The 16,948-nt window shown below is 51.5% G+C and overlaps 1 protein-coding gene across 1 annotated transcript; it reads left to right on the forward strand.

Annotated features, from left to right (window-relative positions):
- Positions 1-1,128: 1,128 nt before the first annotated feature.
- Rtl1 (retrotransposon Gag like 1) lies at positions 1,129-14,111 on the forward strand. Its single transcript, XM_040742489.1, has 2 exons — positions 1,129-1,199; positions 8,804-14,111. Exon 2 carries the CDS (start codon positions 8,889-8,891, stop codon positions 13,080-13,082), a length of 4,194 nt encoding a protein of 1,397 aa, XP_040598423.1. The 5' UTR covers positions 1,129-1,199; positions 8,804-8,888; the 3' UTR covers positions 13,083-14,111.
- The last annotated feature ends 2,837 nt before the right edge of the window (positions 14,112-16,948 follow it).

The following is a 16,948-nucleotide window of genomic DNA, read 5'->3' on the forward strand; positions in this document are numbered from 1 at the left end:
GGTCACACATACAGAGGCAGGGATACCAACTGGTTAGGGCTGTATCCTCTCCACTCCTCCAGGAAGCCCCTTCGCCCCAAAGGAACAGACAGTAATAGAGAGAAGTGCATACATGCCTGGCTGGGCAAGGAGTCTGGGCTGCTGGGTCGCCAAGGTCATATAGGACAGACCACCCTGGCACGGACCAGGGCTCCCTCTGGAATCACTGGCTCCCTGCCCCCTAAGGGGCAGTGAGCCCCACCTGCAAAATGAAGGGCTTCCGTTAGTTCCATTCTGGAAAATTCCACAAATTTGCAAATTCTCTAAATTAACATGTTAGAAGGAAGAAAGATCATTTCACAGACCTTTTTTCCTGATCCTGGCTGGGCATCTCCCCCCTTTCTGGGAGAAAGGAGCCATCTTGTCTTTAGGCTACCTAGGAGAAGGAGGAGAAGAGAAATCACTAAAGATGAGAGTCAAGTCAGGAATCCCCTGCTTCCCTGGGCCTTGGGCCCAAGCCTCATTGCCACCAGTAGACCTACTGTGTGCCTGAAGCAGATGAGACTAAGGCCACAATTTCTGACTACCAGTCTGACCAAAGAGGTCACCATGGACAGGATTCAGCATATGGGGGGGACCATCCTGGGAATATTCTGGCAGTGGACCTCAGCAGGAAAGGTTACTGGAAAAGGAAACTGGGTGCCAAACTCACATCGAATCTCTGTTTGCTGGAGAACTAACTAACTAGGAGTCCCCCGTGAGGTGCTGGCTAGCTAGCCAAGTGCTCAGGAGCACAGCTCAGGACAAAAGCTGAACACAACAGCACCAGCCCAGGCACAGGAAAGCAGAGGCATGGACTGGGCTTGGCTCTAAACAGGACCAGCAGGCCCGCACAAACTAGCCAGGCCTCGTCACACTTTTCTTTTCCAAAGTGAGAAATTTAAAAAGTGATGCCTAAATAGACTATCCTAAGGACTGAAAGAATCCAAGTGTGTGAACACCCACCAGACATGCCTTGCGCATGGGAAATACAGAGAAGGGCAGAAGAGGTGTCTCAAAGCAGGAATCCTGTTCTGGGGATGAGGTGAGGGGACTGGGGAGTTACCATTGGGTGGTGCCTCCATAGCTAAGAAAATGCATTCATTCAACAGCTTCCTGAAAGAAGCAAAGTTCGAGTCCAGCAGGACCACAGGAGAGCCACTTGGACGCTTGCAGCCAAGGTAAGCAGGGGTAGAGGTCCCATGCTGGCCCCTGCCCAGTGGGGAGGGGGCGCATCTAGTCAATGGATAGGGTGTGGCCCTGCTCAGGACTAAAGGTTAAAGGGTTAATTTGAACATATTCTGGGGTACTCAATACCTCTATTCAAATACTTGAGCTGCTATAATTAGTGGAGTCTCGGCCAGCTGTCTTATCCCATCCTGTCCCTCTGCTGACACCAAATAAGACAACATGAGTTGAGAATGACAGCACAAGCCTTTTGGGGAGATGGAGGCAGACACTGAGGCCCCCACTTCTGTGTCTGGCTGCCTGTCAGGCCACGAGACTGCCCGCATCAACACCATGGAATGAAGGCAGCCTTTGGCCACGAGGCCCAGGTCCCCAAATGGCAACTGCCTGATCCCTCTTTGGGCACCTGTTTCTGTCTGTGCCATCTACCAGGGGAGGGGGAGCAACCTGGCTTAGAGCCCTGACCCTGTCTCTGACTTGGCCTTGCTGAGTGCTGGATGTCAGCACCAAGCCTTCTAAAGGTCTGTTTAACTCTGCAAAGGGGTACGAAACCTCTCCAACAATGGCGTTAAAGCTAAGATCGAGCATAGCAAAGGGCAGATTTCTCTGTGACTGAAAAGCTGTAGTTAGCGCTGTCCGAGGCATAGGGGCTACAGGTGTGACTAGACCACCCTAAGTCTTCAGCATGGCCATACCCTGTCCCTAACAGAATAGTTATCAACCTCTCTTTGCAGTGGGTAAGAGTGGTTGTCACTGGACTGGGTTTGCATTCTTGCCAGCGGATCTACCTTTTGACTCTAGTGTATTCTTTTCAATGCGAGGCTTGTTCCTGTCATGGGACTAATGAGAAAATTAAAGTTGACACTGTGTGTGCAATGCTGTCTAAATCTCGACCCCTGCAATTAGAGTGGGTGTTCTAAAAGCAATAATCAGATAAGCCCTAGTAACAAGAACAGGCCTAGACTCATGCGCAGTTTTTCAGTTTACAAAGGGAACACTTCCTTCCGTTTCTAAGCGGGCAAAGAGGGCGGCAGGGCTGGCTATCCTCTCTCCCTGGCCCTAGCCCTACCTCTCATGATCCTTAGGATGAGGTCTACTTGCTTGAAGTCACCATACCCCCACTCCTGCACCTGCAGCAGTTAGCACGCATCCATGTAGCCGTTGTCTGTGGCAACGGAGCTTGCCAGAGCCGGGCAGGACCTGTAAAGTCAAGGCATGTGCCGGAAGAAGCCACTCTGTGCTTTAAACCCTTGCGTAGATTGGGAGAGCTCGATTTAACCAAAACCAGGACCCTAACTGCTAGGCGTAGCTATTACAGCTGGGGGAGGGCAGGGGTCTCTGATCTCCACCTTCTCACTCAGGCACAACCTTTGCCTCCACAGCCTGCGCAGCCCCACAAGCACCACGTGGAAACCCCAGTAAGAACGCCAAGGGGAAACTGAGGGCCAGGTTTGAAAGAAGGTCATATGGAAAGTCAGGGCCCAGCAGGGTAGCCGATGCGCAGGCTCCATCCCTATCCAGGCTTCATCTCTGCCCAAGCGCCTTGAAAGGAAAGTTTAGGCAGAGGAGCAGCTGATTGGCTGCTGCTGGGGCAGCCCAAAGAGGAAGGGTTTGCTCCTGCACAACTCCACAGCCCCTCCCGGAGTGGCACACTCTCACCAACCACGGTTATTCCGGGAGAGTGATCCAGCTGCCCCCCAAGCTGCCAGTTAAACCGGCATGGGCCAGGACACAATGCTGCTGGGTCAAGGGCGCCCGTTCTGCCTGTGGATGGTTAGGCAAGTAACAGGCTGAGGGTCGTCTGCTAGAGGCTAGCCACCCTGGTAGGAAACCCGAGATTTTCTCTAATTCACTTTCTACCCGAGTCATGGGATTCCCTCTTCGAAAAAAGGCTTAGTTGCCCCACCATGGAGATAAAGGCCTGATGAACAAGGATTACTATGCTGACCACGGAGGGGGGGGGGCTGCTTGTTTTCCTGAGCAGAGAGGTGAAGGGTCTCCCAGCTCAGATGTTCAAGTCTGGGTGGGTTCGGTAGCAGAGGCCTAGATAGGAGCTGGGCCCAGCCTGCTCGCTGTGGATTCTAGGGGCACTGAGACCGTAGCATCTGACCCAAGCTCCTTATGGGGCTTTAGGAAGTCCTAGTCCCTCGCCAGCAAGCTGAATAAGAAGAGGGGCCCGTGTACTCTCTTCCACCAGGGAAAATAACAAGGTTCCTAAGGCTCCGCCTGCCAAGGACACATCTTGACCGTGACATTTGTCTAACAAAGTAGATGAATAACATCATTTGTATCCCGCATTGTCCTTGCATGTCCACCCCGTCCTGGGGCTGCATTCCCATCCACGGCACCAGAAGGCCAGGGCAGTAGAGGAATGACGGAAACATATTTGTTCTGAGGCCACTTAGCCTTGAAGACCAGGTTGGTTGTGTCTCTCACACTTCAGTGCCTCTGGGTGCCTCATGCAAGCCCACAGTCACAGGGGTCTTCACTTCATGCTCTTCCTGCAGCCCAGACCCCGGCTATGACAGGGCAGGTCTTCTCATTCCCCTGCTCGACTTCACCCTCCTCCTAGGCTCCGGGGGGGGGGGTGTGGGGGCTCCTGCACTCCTCCTCTGTCCTCACCTTTCCCCTAATTCCTCCACCCCCGCCCCCCGGCCCATGCCCAACACTCAACTTGGCTCCCAAATATCGTCTCATCTCCTCTTCCAAGCTCTATTTTTAAAATCAGATTTCATTTACTGTACAGGGAAAGGTATTCACTGAGGGATTTGCCCCCCCCGGCCCCCCCTCCACTGAACCCTTCATAGATGCTCCGTGGCAGCCCTGACCCCATGGGCCACTTGCTCAGAGGCAAGCAAGGAGCTGACCTGACCGAGTCTCGGGACACTAAGAGTGGTGAGACTGGGGTGTCTGTCTTGAGTGTTGTGGGATAGAGGGTCCCAACCAAGACCCAAAGGGTAGTCCTACCCCTAAGAGCTCGACCCAGATTTTGTTAGAAATTTCAAATGAAAAGGAAATAGGTGAGGTTTGAGAACAGACATTGGAATGAATCTGAGGGACAGAAGATGCTCCTTGCACACAGCCTAGAGGCATGCAGGGTGGGCTGGTGGAGAGCAAGAGGCAGAGGGAAGCCTAGGTGATTGTCAAAAGACCTCAGAGAGAACAGAGGCAGCAATCGGCATGGCCAAGTGCACCTGGAGAGGCAGATCCCTGAGCTGGGCCACCTGGTGTGGAGGGTCCGTCCCCTCCACAAGCAGCTCTCACTCACGTCCAGAAGCACCTTTGGGTCCAGGGCGCAGGGCTCACCTCCTGGCTGCTGTGGGACGGCTCAGTGGCACCCATCTCCAGTTCTTCGGGGTCCAAGCCGGCTGCCTAAGGCAGAAAAGAATGAGAACAGACGGCTGAGTGAACTGAATAATGGACTGAATATTGTAAAAAATACAAAGCTCTGGGAAACACAAATGTTAAGATGGGTTTAGGTTCTCTCAAGAGAAACGCCTAAGGACAAACAAGGGAGGAAGCTATGGACAGCTAAAATATTTTATTCAATGCAAAACAATTTAAGCTCTAGATTCCCAAGCATATGGGTCCATCTATACATTTTCAACACGAGATATGCTTGCTCCAGGCTCCATTCAGCACTGGGGCACTTGGATTTTATGTTGTGAACATGAAATTTAAAAGGTTGGAAGCTGAGAGTCCCATGATTAAATGACAGTGTCACTCAAAGATAGTGGGACTTTTAAACATTGTTGGAAATGTGTGGGAAGATCTTAAGCGGGAGTTCTGTGAATCGATTTGGGTCTCTGCAGCAGAAATCTGGACTTTATTTTTGAGGGGTGGCAGGATCAAAATTTCTATCACACTAAGGGCTTTGGGCTTCTGCCAAAAGGCTTTTAAAAAACTAAATGGTGAGATTGTTTGCTTGTGGGAGATAACCCTGTAGAAAGCATGATAAAACATATTTTATGGCTAACAGCTTTGGACTTTATTATTACAAGCAACAAGAAACACTGAGAAATCATAAATAGGAAAGTTAACAGGCACACATTTAAGGATCGTGCCCAAACATTCTGACTTTATATGTTGAGGGAGTGCCAAAGTTTGAGTCTCAGGGCATGCCAAGGAGATATGATTAATGTTGACACTGAGGAAAGGTTTTAATTAGAGACTTAGATGGCCGAGGTGGGGACTGTGCAGAGAAATTTGGAATTTATTTAGAGGCTCTGACGTGATGAGGTTTTTGCACATGCTTAAAAATTTGATTTATCCAGTTCTAACGGAGTGACATGGTGAGTTTTTTTGTGCCTGATAGATACAGCATAGCATGGTTATGAAATAAAATTCTCACTGTATGCCAAGAATCTGGACTTTTTATGCCGTGCACTATTAACAGACATTGTGGGTTTTTTTTTAAGGTGGAGTTACGAGCTCAAATTCAATGAACTGTGTTAAGGCGTGTGAATTTCATTCTAAGGGATTACATATCAGATTATAATATCACTCCAAAAAGTTTGGATTTCAGCCAATGAGGGTCTTAAAGAGTGATGTGGAAAGATTTGTTGGTTGGTTGTTTTATTTTATTTTGTTGTTGTCATTGTTGTTTTTGTTTTTAAATAGACCAGCCCAGAGGTAAGTGACATGATACGATACTGCACTGTCTGTTAAGAATTTGGGACTTTATGCTACAAAGAAACTGCAACGTTATAAATCTGGGAGTGACTCCTGATGGTTTATGATTACGGCGGAGAGGAGAGTGGATATTAGAACATGGTTAGGCATGTGGGCCATGTACACATTGAAGGCACTGATGTATCCTGAGTGAGGGGTGAGGTACCATTTTTAATCCTTTTGTGTGGGGAGGGGGCTGCTTGGAGTTTGGCCAAGGAAGGATTTTAAGGAGTGAAGTGGTCAAGTGTTTTGTCTCCACAGGAATTTGATGATTTAAAACATGATTTATGCTAAGGTGTGTGGGTTTGATGAACTGTTCAATGCATGGGTGAATGTCCACTGCCCCTCGGCATGAGGGCATGCAGTGGGGTTTTCTGTGCTAAGAAGCTGGGTAGCCTACAGCATGGGCTGGGAAGTTAGATGACATTCACATAGCATGTCAGGTTTAGACACGGTTTTGAGGAATGCGAGGAGCACACTGTCATGCCATGCTGAGGAATTTGGACTCCTGCCATGATGAGATTTTAGGAGAATGACATCATGAAGTTTGTGTGTTGGAGAAGCTCAGTCTGCTGAGAAATGTATGACTCTATGAGAACTCCCAGACTTGGTCTTATAGGTAAGACAGAGACTTGGTTTGGCTGTAAGCAGAAGATACAGGAGCCAGTGCGTGCATGTTACAAGGAGTTATCTTGTAAGAGCATGATGTGACAGCAGTCAAGGGTTTCTGGGGTGGCCTATGAAACTGAGAATTTTGTATTGATTAGCTGCCAATTAAATCACATGGTTAAAAAATTAATTTATGCTAAGCAATTAGAACTTCATAGTAAAGAGTGGAAATCTGTGTGTGTTAAATAGGAAATCATGAGATAAACATTGTTTATCATGCTAAAAGTTTAAATTCTGATAGCCAAGCTTATTAAGATATTTAGAACACTAGATTCTTGGGTTGGAGCCTGGAAAGTAGAAAGAGACAATTATTTACATGATCAAATTTGTGTAGACTTTTTCTTAGGAAGTTTTTTAATTAGATTGCTACAAATTTAAATTTAAACCGCCATCTTAAGTGGGAGACCTGCTGGGATTTTTATGTCCAACAGATGAACCTGTAGATGAGTTAGTCAAATTTTACATTTCAATAATAGTGCATGCCATAAAGGACGTTCATGAGGAGGAAATGAGTTGATTTATGCAATATGCTGTGCATGTTTCTGAGATCTTTTTTTTTACCTAATTTGTTCACCAGGTTTAGAAACTGTGATCTCTACCTCCAGGAATGACAAGTCCAACTTGTGCATTGTGCTAAGGTCTTTTAATTTTAGCCAGAGAATGGTTTTTGGTTAAGTTTACATGTCAGATGTGTTTATACAAAAGATTTGGATTTAATGTTGCAGACAGTAAATAAACAGTGAGAGGCTTTAATCAGAGGGATTGCATGATCAAATTTAAGTGTCATGCTAACAAGGGTATGTCTAATGCTGAGAAAGTGCAGATCCGAATTTTCTATCCTGCTGGAAGGTATGGATTTGAGCCAATTGGAGTATTACATAAAGAACAGAACGGAGGTTTTTTTGGGGGGGTGTTTTTTGTTTTTGTTTTTATTGTTGTTTGTTTGCCTGTTTTGCTAGATCAGCCTAGTGGCCCTAAGAGAAAAAATTGAGATGTAACAGAAGGTGTTGAATTTATAAAGACAATAGCTGGATGGCTGGGCTATTGAATAGCTTAATTTGTTTTGCAAACCAATACATCCCTTTAAATTCAATTTCCGTGCATTAAATCCTCCCATTGCCAGATTTTTAAAAATTCCAAGACAATCAGATTTCAAAGGTCCCGTGCCCTCCTCTCAGCCAGCTTAGTACTTCTGCTAGATACCCCACTGAACTGGAGGAAATGAACATTGACAGAGAAAAGGGGCTACTTTCAGGAATGAGAAGCTCTCCCTGCTTGAGCAGAAGGGAAACTTGGAAAGATAGGATCCAGAAAGCATGCAGAAATGTTTGCATGAACAGAATTGAGGCCAGATGTTTCAAGCTCCAGGAGCCCTGCAGACCAGGGCAATCCTGGGAGGGTAGATTTTAGAGAAGTTGGGAAGGGTGTTTGGAAACCTCCAGCTCAGCATTGGAGAGAACATGGCTTTGGCTGAAGATCAAACTGAGAGGGAGAAATCCCCATCTCACCCCTCCTCACCCCACCCAGGATGAAGCTACAAAAGTGCAAGTTTTCAACACACAGTAGGCATTTTATAAACATTTATGGGGAGAAAATTAAAACCATAAGTCATGCTCTCTCCCACTTATTTCTGGTTGCGGCCTGAAGGAGGAAATAAGAGCTACTTTTGGCTGCTGACCCAACTGGCAGGGTAGTGGACAAGAGCCCAATTTCTCTTCTTTCCCCAAAGTTTGTGAGACGGCAAGCATCTCCCTGCAGCATCCCGCCTCCAACCGAGCATGCTGGGCTGGCTCCAGACCACTAAGCCTGCCAGCAGTGGCTTCGAGTGGCATTGAGATGTGACCTTATGACTTTCGGGTGCCTAGAGGCCGGAAGGGAAACTGACCAGGCGTGGGTGCCAGGGCAAAATGGGCCAGAAGTGTGCCCTGCCAGATGCTTGCCACAGAGGATGCTCTGGGCCAGTTGCTCCACAAAATTTATGGACTGTGAATTTCTCGTTCCACTGGAGGAAATAGGCGGGCGGGGCAGTCAGTCTCCGACTCCGCCTGGGAGGCAGGTCAGGGGTTGAGCCTCTCTCCTCGGGGTGCCCCAAGTGACCAAAGGAGGAGGAGGTTGTGTTGTATACAGGGAGAATTTCTCTGGTTTTACTCTGTTTCTAATTACTTGGGCATCTGGTTTGTCCTTGAGAATCTGACCCTGACATCTTGAGACCCTAAATTGCTGCTTTTCCTTCTGCTTTTATCCCTTCTGCCCATAGGTTCTGATCTCCCCAGCCGCGGTCTCTGACCACACAACTCACAACCTTACCCGTCTTCAGAGCGCAGTCCTTTCCAACCGACGACATGATAGAACCCTCTGAAGACTCATTTGAGACGATGATGGAGCTTAAGAATCCATCATCAAAACAAATGGAGTCCTCCGAGGGCTCATCCAACACCGTTGAGGAGACACCAGGCAGCAGCGGGGCACAGGCTCAGGCAGAGGCGGGCTCCACCACTGGCCCAGCCCAGGAGCCACCCAGTGGCTCGGTCGAGGAAACAGAAGAGCTGCCCACTGATCTACTCCAAGACATGGAGAAGTCATCCAGTGGTCCATGTGTGAAAACAGAGGATCCACCGAACGACCTACTCCAAGACTTGGAGGAGTCATCCAGTGGCCGGGATGATGAAAGAGAGGATGCACCCAACGTTCCGATCCAAGACCTGGAGGAGTCCTGCGACATATCACACGAGGAAGAAGACGACGACGATGAAGATCCACTCAGTGAGGCATCTGACGGCCTGTATTCAGTGTCGGCCAATTCCTCTGAGACCCCGACAGACGAGGATGACGAGACTAACCTGGAAGATGCGAGTGGGGAGTTCGGAGAGAGTCAGCCCGGGAGCTCTCCAGAAGAAGTCATGGCCACGATGGGGTCCATCATCTCGCTGTTCCTCCGGATGCAAGACGTCAGACAGCAACAGATAGTGGCAGAGGAGATCTTGACGGATGCCATCGACGAAGGCCGGCTTCCTTCCATCAGGCCCTTCACTGGAGATCGCAGAGACTACCATGAGTTCGTTGTGCTCTGCCAGATGACCATGCAGAACTACCCAGCAATGTTCCAGAACGATCACGTGCGAGTGAAGTTTTTCATCCGCCATATGACTGGCCTGGCCTTAGAGTGGGCCAACGCCCTGATGGAGCAGGACAGCCCCCTGTTGAACGACTTCTCAGCCTTCATCGAAGCCATGTCAGAAAAGTTCGAGTACCGGCAGACGCTGCGTGTGGCAGAAGACGCCATGTTCAATATCAGGCAGGGGAACCGCACTGTTGCTGATTATATCAATGAGTTCCAGAGTCTGGTACCCACCTTGGGCTGGCCAGATGAAGTCCTGCAGGCCCACCTGTGCCAGGGGCTCAATGAAGACATCAGGCATTATCTGTTCCGGATCCCTCAGCCGGATTGCCTGGAGAACCTGATGGTGCTTGTCCTGCAAATTGAAGATAAGCTGGCAGAGAGAAGAGCAATACTCAGGCTGCCCCCTGAGTCCCGCCCAAGGAACATGACCTGGATCGACTCACCTGCCCCAGAGAAGTGGAGGGTGAGCAGCTGGCTGCCCTACACCTTCCACCCGGACATCGACCGTGCCCACATCTTCCTGTTGCTCATGGTGAGGGTTAGCCCCTACCACAGTGTCGCAGTGCAGGCCCTGCTGGACTCAGGAGCAGAAGGGAACTACATGGATGAGAAGTTTGCCCAAGAACACTACGTGGAGCTCTATGAGAAACCCTATCCACAGGCGATCCAAACGGCGGATGGCTCCCTAATCGGCAATGAACCCACGTGGCTGTACACGGAACCTCTGATGTGTGTCCAGCAGAACCATTATGAATACATCGAATTTGACATCGTACCTTCGCCTCACTTCTCTGTGGTCTTGGGCATCAAGTGGCTCCGAACCCACGCACCTGACGTTGACTGGATCAGAGGCCGCTGCACCTTCCACTCTCCCTACTGCCTGAAGAACTGCTTCAACCCACCCCCACCATGCATCGCACTGGAGAAATACAGCGTGAGCCTGCTACCCGGATTGCCACACCCATACTCAGACCTGGCCGACGTGTTTAACCCGAAGGAAGCAGATGATGAGACTTCCGACCAGCCAAGCTCAGACGGATCCGATGATCTTTCTGAATCAGAGCCCTCTGAGCTTCAGCAGGCTGGAGACAGTGATCGCAACGACGTCTATTACGAGTGCCGTTCCAGGGCTCCTTGGGTATCTGTGACTGCCAGGATGCAAGAAAAAGCCAGGCAGCAAGAGGAATACTGGATACTGTATGACATGCTGACTGACAGACAGGACTACATACAGATGATACCAGAACTGTTTGACCAGTTACATGGAGCTGCATGGTTCACAAAGCTGGAGCTGCGCAGGGACATTAAGGAAGCCGATATCAACTACAGCGTCACACGCACAGAGGACACATGGAGAGCAACGTTTGGCTTGACCCTTCACCAGATGAGATGCTACCGGCCCTTCACAATGTGCTCATTCGCTGATGAATCTGACAATGAGATTCACTTCATCCTAAAAGACATCCTAGGTTTCTATGTGATTGCCCGTGGCCAAGAAGTCCTCATCTACTCAATGAGCCAGGAGGAACACTTTGAGCACGTCCGCCAAGTCCTGCTCCGCTTCCGCAGTAACAACATCTACTGCTCACTGGACAGAAGTCAGTTCCATCGCCACACCGCAGAGATCATGGGCTTCGTCCTATCTCCCAAGGGGGTGAAACTCAACAAGACTCTCATGAACCTCATTATGGGGTGCCCTGTGCCTGGCAGCAGAAGATGCCTGCAAACCGTCATCGAACTCGTCTACCCCTACCGCCACTTCGTGGAGCAATTTGCCGTCATCGCAGACCCCCTGGTGAGACAGCTGCTGAGCTCAGAGCCCTACTACTGGGGAGAGGAGGAGCAAGAGGCCTTCGAATGCCTGAAGAGGGCTTTCCGTAAGGCGCCCATTCTCTACCATCCCAAGCCTCAGAATCCATTCTACCTGGAAACGGGCGTCACTGGGCCATTCCTGTATGCCTCCCTGGTCCAGACCGATGAGGAAACTGGCAAAAAAGCTACCTGCGCTTTCTACTCACGACGCCTCTCCCCAATGGAGGTGGAGTACCCTCAAGTGGAGTTGAGGATCCTTCCAATCCGGGCTTCCTTCATGGTGTGGTGCCGCTACCTGGAGAACACCGAGGAGCCCATCATGATCCTTCTCAACACAGAGGATCTAGCCTCCCTGAATAATGACAGGCTCACCGTACTTCTCCCCGGGCATTGGGTCTTCTTCTTCTCTCACTTCCATTTTGATGTCATGGAGCTGCCCGATGATGATGACACCCGAGCCCTGTCCCAAAGGAGATGTCTGAACCAGAGAGCTGCCCGAGGAAGGTACATGAGGCCACTGCTGCTGCTTGCCTTGAGGGCGGGCCAAAGGGACTCCTCCCCCGAGTCTGAGTCTGAGTATGAGTTGCAGTCCGAGTCTGAGTCTGAGTCTGAGTCTGAGTCTGAGTCCGAGGACAGTGACGTCCTGTCATACCAGGAATCTGAAGACTTCAGTCAGCAGACCTTGGTGCAGGGGATACTGGCTGCCATCCCGATAGAGCGGATCCTCAATAGCTTCCTGGCCCACTTCAGCATGGCTCAGATCCGGACCTTTGTCCTGCACTTCTTCCGTAGCCTGATCTACTGGAAGAACGTCCTGGGTGTGGCAGCCCTCCTGGCGATGATGAGGGTGAGGCAGCGCCTCTCCCCGGTGCCGGCCCCCTCTTGGGAGGTGGACAGGCCTCAGCACCGACACACACTCCGACTCATCCTGGACTCTAGCCTCATTGCCGGGAGTGGCATGGCCACAGCCATCGCTCAGTTGTTCAGTCAGATGCCCCCTCTTGTGGGTGCCAACACCCTCCCGGCTCGAGAGCTGGCCGAACTCTTCCTGGGCCCCAGGTGCTGGCATTGGAATGCAGTGCATTCCCGGCCCCGAAGGGGCCTGCAATTCACACCCGGGTTCTGGTTGACCCTGTGTGAGTTCTTCGGGGTCAGAGTCAACCCCGAGGAGGACATCTTCCCTGCCCCACACCAGCACCGATACTTGGAGCTGCACGTCGTTGGTGATGAAGATGTCGTCTTGCGAGAAGCCCTGCAAGACGACCTGCAACGTTACCGTCAGTGTGGCCTGCATGACGGCCTGCAAGACACCTCGCAGGACGCGCAGGACAACGACGTGCAAGAAGACCTGCTTGGCGACCAGGAAGCGGTCACCTACCGCCCACGGAATCTGTTGGACCCAGAGGTCCTAGATTTCCTCAACAACCGCCTTCTCTACATTCTTGGTGCCGATGGCCGGCTTACTCTGTTTAGTAGGAATGAGGTGGCCCGGACCCTTGCACGATTCCTGGCCATGGCCTCCAGAATGGTCCCGCCGTCCCCAGCCAGGGAACGGGCAAGGCTAGAACAACTATCAGACTCATCAGATGATGAGCTTGACTGAAAACACGACCAAGTCGCTGCCATCCTTCCTCGTGCCTCAGCCAGCTTCGCTCAAATCCAGCACCCCCTCTTGCCACTCCTGACCCAAGGGGAATCCACTTGTGAAGGGGCCACACAACTTCACCTCATCAACCAGCAAACATCATCTGTGCTAAAGGACTAGCCAACTATCAGCGTCCCAGGGCCAGCCAAGACTGTGCAACCCTGTCCTAAATGTCCAAGACTGTGCAACCCTGTCCTAAATGTCCAAGACTGTGCAACCCTGTCCTAAATGACCGGGCCCCAGGCCCACAGCCGGGAGTGAGATCAATGAGGAGAGAGCAGTGATGAGCAACAATGACCCTGTCACCCCAGGCCAGATGCAGAGCAGACACAGCAGGCGCAGCCAAGCAAGCAGATGCCAGGGACCCTCCCACCACCCGAGTGGCGTGTGGCCACCTGTGCATCCTGGGACACTGACCTCGGGTGCTCCACTGACTTCTACCTCCACACCGGTGCTCCAACTCCCCTGGCCCCACTCCACCCCCTCCCAGCCTCCCAAGGTGCTGTGGTGCCATGCTTCCCCCAACCCTGGCACACCCCCACAAGCAAGCCCAACCCAAACTTCCCATCTGGTCTGGTTCCCTTGACACTTCATCTGACCCTGAACTCTGAACTCTGAACTCTCTGAACTCTGCTTACCTGGGCAGAGCTGCTCCACGGGGCATCTGACGTACCAGTGTGACTTACCTGATAGACTTGCCCACCTTGAAGGTCCCTGAGACTCAGGGGACACCAGAAACGGTGGTAGCACTAAGTGGGGGCTTCCTTTCCCAAAACTGACAGATGGACAGTGCAGGGGCCAGAGACCCCACACAAAGGAGGGAGCCCCCAAGGACACTGGTGAAGCCCGGGAGACCCGACCTACTGTGCCAAGGGGCCAAGAGTGCTCTGACCAGACCACTGTTCTTTCCACGGGAAGGGACACCTTCCTATACTTTCCCATCGCACTTCTGCTTTTGCCTCACAAATAAAGAGACGAAAAGATTTATCTGGATGTGTGGTTTGTTCTGAAAGGGGAGGGCTGATAGCAGGAGGCAGGCTAGGGGGACAGTGAGGATATGGGAGAAAGGATAGAGTGTGCAGACAGGGTTGGCGGTGGGCGAGCACGGAGCTGGGAGGGGCGTGGGCAGGCTTGCTTTTGCTTGACTCTCTCCTGAAACAGCTCAGGGGGACATTTAGCATCAGGACTCCCTTCTCCTCCTAGAGAAAGGGAAGCCACGCCACTCTCACCTCCTCGGGCTCATTGCGAGGGGAGCTACAAATGGGAAAGAGACGGGGGAGACCATGGGGGAAGAGGGAGGGTGCCCAGAAATCCCAGACTTCATCCGGCCACGTGAGAAGTGAGGAGCGGCCGGGCTGTGTCCTATGACCACAGCTAAAGGGACTCCACAGGCGCTGAGCTGCCTTGGAACCACTCCCAAAGTCGCCCCCAATAAAGAAGGCCTGGGCCCCTGCCCTAAAAACGGCTATCCTGAGGGTACATTGGTTAGGGGATAGAAAGGAGCTCCTGGGATGGGTGGGGATGTAGAGAAAGTAGCCCTCCCTCGCTCACAAAGTCTGCACCCCTTCTCAGAAGCACCACCTCCACAGGAAGTCTGCAGAAAGACTAGGGGCACAAAACCAAGGGCCCTCCAAATGTGACATTAAGGATAGTGTGGGGATACAATGAACAGGGCCCCCACACCCCAGGGATAGCTCTGCCTTTTACATCCTGCCTGGAAATCGGACCTGAACAACAGACGCTCCCTTGTACTGAGAATGGGTCAAGGCCCTGAATACCCAGTGTGACAACCCAGTGTGACAACCCAGTGTGTTCCCACCTGTAGCACGATGACTGAGCTTGAGGCCCTGAGAAATACCCCCAAAAGCCCAAGACCCATTCCTTCATAACCACCCTCTCCATCCCACAGTGGTATCACTGTGCCCTTGGGGGTCCTAAGGAACAACTGACTAGCCCCCTTACAAAAAGGAATGTACCCCTGACAGCATCACCAGGAGATCATGGGTAGGATCCCAGGTTCAAGGTCAGGGGCTCAGCCTCACCTTAGCACTTCCGCGTGCTCTTCAGGAAGCAGCCAATGCCCACACCCCGGGATCTTGCAAACAGGACAAATGATCCCACCTTCAATTTCCCTGTCTATCACACAGGGCTATGGGGGGCTTCTGTAAGATTTCAAATGGGATCACAACTAAAGTCTTGAGGGCAGCCAACACTGAGTTCCTACCCTCTGTCTTATACAGGGACTTTCTGGTGACATGTGTTCAGAAGATTATGGGGCAGGAAGGACTGCAGAGAGCTGTAGGCACAGACAGGATTGGGGAACCTCCTTCACGGCCCCTAGCCTCTCACCCTGGGCCCTCCTACCCACATAACCTACGGTCTCAGAACTCATCACGTGACTCCACATGCAGCTGAAATCACAAGAGCCCCCAGAGACAGAGGCTGTTGCTGCCTATCTGTTTGTCTAAGACAGCCCCAAATGTCACAGTACAGGTCAGGGTCAGAGGCTCAGCTGCAATGATCCCAGCATTCCCTTAGTAAACTGCTCACAGAAGTCCCTGGATCCAAGTGACAGGGTGACTATCTTCCCACTGACCTGCCTTCCTATGCTCTAAGCGGGGAACCTGCAAGGGGAAGTCAGTTTCAAGTCAGGGCCTTTGGTTCCTAAAGTGCTCCCTGCCTGCATGACACTCTGCTTGGAATTCCTAAGAAGGGTCCATGACATTGAGGTGGGGCTGGGGTCCTAATGGGGAGGACAAACACACCATGCCTATACCCTAGCTTAATTTCCCTGGGTACCTCACACACAAAAGTGGACCTCAGAAACAAAAATCCTGTCCCTGCTTGGTGAGGGCCTCTCTGGGTGCAGTGCATAAATATCCAGATGCCCCTTATGTCCCCGCTGCTGCCAGGGGACACGAGGCCTTTCAGACCAAGTGGGAGTAGAAGTTAAAAAGGAAACTTAACAGTGAGCCAGGAGCCTGCCAAGAGGCTGGCAATGATGCTGATCACAGGGGTGGGCGCATTTACCCAGGGCCCACGCGTCCACAGACTATGAAGAACCAATAAAGGCCCACTGCTCTGCCAACCTACCCAGCAGGGGCTTTGTCCCCATTACGGGAGAGGAAGGCAGCCCAGGCTGTAAAGAAAGTTAGTGACCTGCTAAAGCAGTTATCAGGTTATCGGCGGAGCCACTTAGGAAGACACTGAAAAGCACAGCACAAACCTTTTTTTTTCTCCTGGGGAAGAGAAAAACAAAGACAGAAATTGGTGTGAAAGTTCCTGCTAGGTGATGCTGACATCACTCCTGCCACAGTAAAGGTGAAAACCAGAGGCCAGCCCCTGGCTGCAGACTCCACCCCCTGAGGAAGTGCCCCCACTTCCCAGCTTCAGTCCCCATCCAGAGAGCTCTGAGAGCATCCGGAAACAAAGAAGAGCACAAGGCCCTCCCTTGGCCACCCCTGCTTGTCCCCTCCCTTGCCTCCGTCCTCCCCTTATAAGATGCCCCTGCAGGCTCCAGGCCAGACATATCAGTTCCAGAGCTGGTGACAGCACATACTCCAGCTACTCACTAGCGGAACTGGATTTGCCACACTCTCTGTTACAGATGACCATGGGTCGCATTAGGAGTCCCCAGGCAGGACCCTGAGCCAAGAGTTTCCCCAGCTCCTGACCAGGCTGGAGCGGAGGAGAAGGATCCCTGCGTGCCTGGGTAACCTGGAGTGGCCCCACAGTAAGCAAGGGAAAGGTGACAGACAAACTATCACCTATCCCTAACCGCCCCTACCCACCTTGAGCCCTGCAGCTGGACACAGGGGGCCACT

This window comes from Mesocricetus auratus, unplaced genomic scaffold (assembly GCF_017639785.1).
Source record: "Mesocricetus auratus isolate SY011 unplaced genomic scaffold, BCM_Maur_2.0 Super-Scaffold_15014, whole genome shotgun sequence".
In the NCBI taxonomy this organism is placed as follows: domain Eukaryota; kingdom Metazoa; phylum Chordata; class Mammalia; order Rodentia; family Cricetidae; genus Mesocricetus; species Mesocricetus auratus.

What these genes read in the sequence shown, in the direction of transcription:
- Rtl1 (XM_040742489.1), top strand. Translation starts at nt 8,889, where the DNA reads ATGATAGAACCCTCTGAAGACTCATTTGAGACGATGATGGAGCTTAAG.